This window comes from Guillardia theta (assembly GCF_000315625.1).
Source record: "Guillardia theta CCMP2712 unplaced genomic scaffold GUITHscaffold_180, whole genome shotgun sequence".
Taxonomy (NCBI): Eukaryota; class Cryptophyceae; order Pyrenomonadales; family Geminigeraceae; genus Guillardia; species Guillardia theta.
The window spans coordinates 45,796-47,545 of record NW_005434496.1 but is presented as its reverse complement, the minus strand read 5'-3'; the positions used below and the strand labels follow the sequence as shown (position 1 = coordinate 47,545).

The 1,750-nt window shown below is 49.0% G+C and overlaps 1 protein-coding gene across 1 annotated transcript in view; it reads left to right on the top strand.

The window, feature by feature from the left end:
* GUITHDRAFT_147922 (hypothetical protein) overlaps nt 1–1,500 on the top strand; it is a gene marked incomplete at both ends in the record, with an annotated part of 3,078 nt that extends 1,578 nt beyond the window's left edge. Inside the window, 9 exons of the mRNA XM_005820352.1 lie at nt 209–250; nt 344–394; nt 525–561; nt 633–671; nt 763–806; nt 865–954; nt 1,094–1,213; nt 1,261–1,412; nt 1,448–1,500. Coding sequence (XP_005820409.1) covers nt 209–250; nt 344–394; nt 525–561; nt 633–671; nt 763–806; nt 865–954; nt 1,094–1,213; nt 1,261–1,412; nt 1,448–1,500 — 628 coding nt within the window. The remainder of the gene's footprint in view (nt 1–208; nt 251–343; nt 395–524; nt 562–632; nt 672–762; nt 807–864; nt 955–1,093; nt 1,214–1,260; nt 1,413–1,447) is intronic.
* Between the last annotated feature and the right edge of the window lie 250 nt (nt 1,501–1,750).

The following is a 1,750-nucleotide window of genomic DNA, read 5'->3' as shown; positions in this document are numbered from 1 at the left end:
ATCACATCTACTGCCTACGACCAGCGCTCAACGCGTTAGTCTTGTGCTGTCACCACTCCCCATCTCTGAAAGAAGTTTGCAAGCATTCCTGACACCGACTGGTTCTGTTCTCGCTGTAAGAATCGAGATGTACAACACAGAGCATCAGGTATGAGATCCGATTGTATGAGTTTGTTGGTGACTTGACATCTCTACTTGATCTTTGAAGACCGTTCGACAAAATCTGCTCAAAGATTGCCAAGGTCGCCAAGTGTAGAGGAAGAGTCGGAGGATCCGTCGTTCAATCCGGATGAGCAGTAATACCAACAAAGATTTCTATGATAATCACCAACCTCTGTGGCAGGAAAAGTGCCACATCGAGTTATCAGATCTTGTCAGACGATTTCACCAACGAGTAAGTTGTTTAAAGCCTTGTCATCTCAATCTTACCAGCTTCTCTCACTCCTTTCTCGCTCATGTCATCAATCTTTGTCTCGTCACATCATAGTTTCTCTCTTCAATCTCGACCTGATAATCTCAAACAGACAAACTGCCAGCGCAAACGTGCCCGACGGCGCAGAGGTCTCATCAGAGCACATGTGCCAGGAAAGACTTGATGTTTCAGAGAGTTTGTTTCCTGACAAGCTCGACAGGTCTGTGAGAGTCCAGAAGATGAAGCGAAGATGCTGCTGGTAGAAACAAGCGGCTGCCTCTCGAGCTGACTGATTTTTTGTCTCGAAGTGTGATCGGTGTAATGATGGGTATCACTTGTACTGTCTGAAGCCGCCGCTGCCACGAGTCCCTGAGGGCCAGTGGTTCTGCGGAGGGTGAGATGATGATGATGATGATGATGATGAAATTAAGACACTTTGACATGCTCGGCAGTTGCCTGCGAGCCATGCAGGATGGAAATTGGGGTGGAAAGTGGGCCGTTCAGAGCCGAGAAAGAGGTTTCCAAGCTCAAGATGAAGACAGGTTGTTGGTGGAGGTGTTAAATGATGAGTTTGCGGGTTGTTGAGATGAGAGATGAAATGATGAGAGATAGCAACGTCTGAACGACAAACATGATGCCTGTTGTGTTGCAATGTGGTTGTGATGATTGCTTTCCAAACAGCTCAAGCACTTCATCCGCTAAAGTCGTCCAAAGTCAGACGCATGTCAACAGGAATTCAAAGTCCTCTCCTAACAAGTATGTTCCCCTCACAGCCAACTTGATCAGGAAGTTCCTTGGAAAGTGAGTGTAAAGTCGTTGCGAAGTTGTTCTTGTGACAACTCTGGCAGCGCCACGACCTTCTGCAGTGTTGATCAGATCACAAGGAACAGGGACAAGATGTTGTCAGCTAACAGACAGCCTGTTCGAGAGACGTCAACAACACTTTCCGACCCTCCTGCTACACCTTCTAGTTTGCTCAAAAGTCAGTTCGACCCGGGAGGTCTGGAGTTTGTGAGATGTCCGCGATGTTCGCAGATGGTGCGGAAGAGGTACAGAATTTTGTCATGCGGGCAGCTGAGCTGAGCTGAGCTGAGCTGAGCTGAGCTGAGCTGAGCTGAGCTGAGCTGAGCTGAGCTGAGCTGAGCTGAGCTGAGCTGAGCTGAGCTGAGCTGAGCTGAGCTGAGCTGAGCTGAGCTGAGCTGCACTCCAGGTACGTCGACTCGCACATTCGCGACTACGGGAAGCGAGGAGTTTGTTCGAAAACTGTTTCGGAACGAGAGGTGAGAGGAAGGGAAAAGGGAAGAGAGATGGAGAGTAGGGGAGGAGAGGATGGGAAGA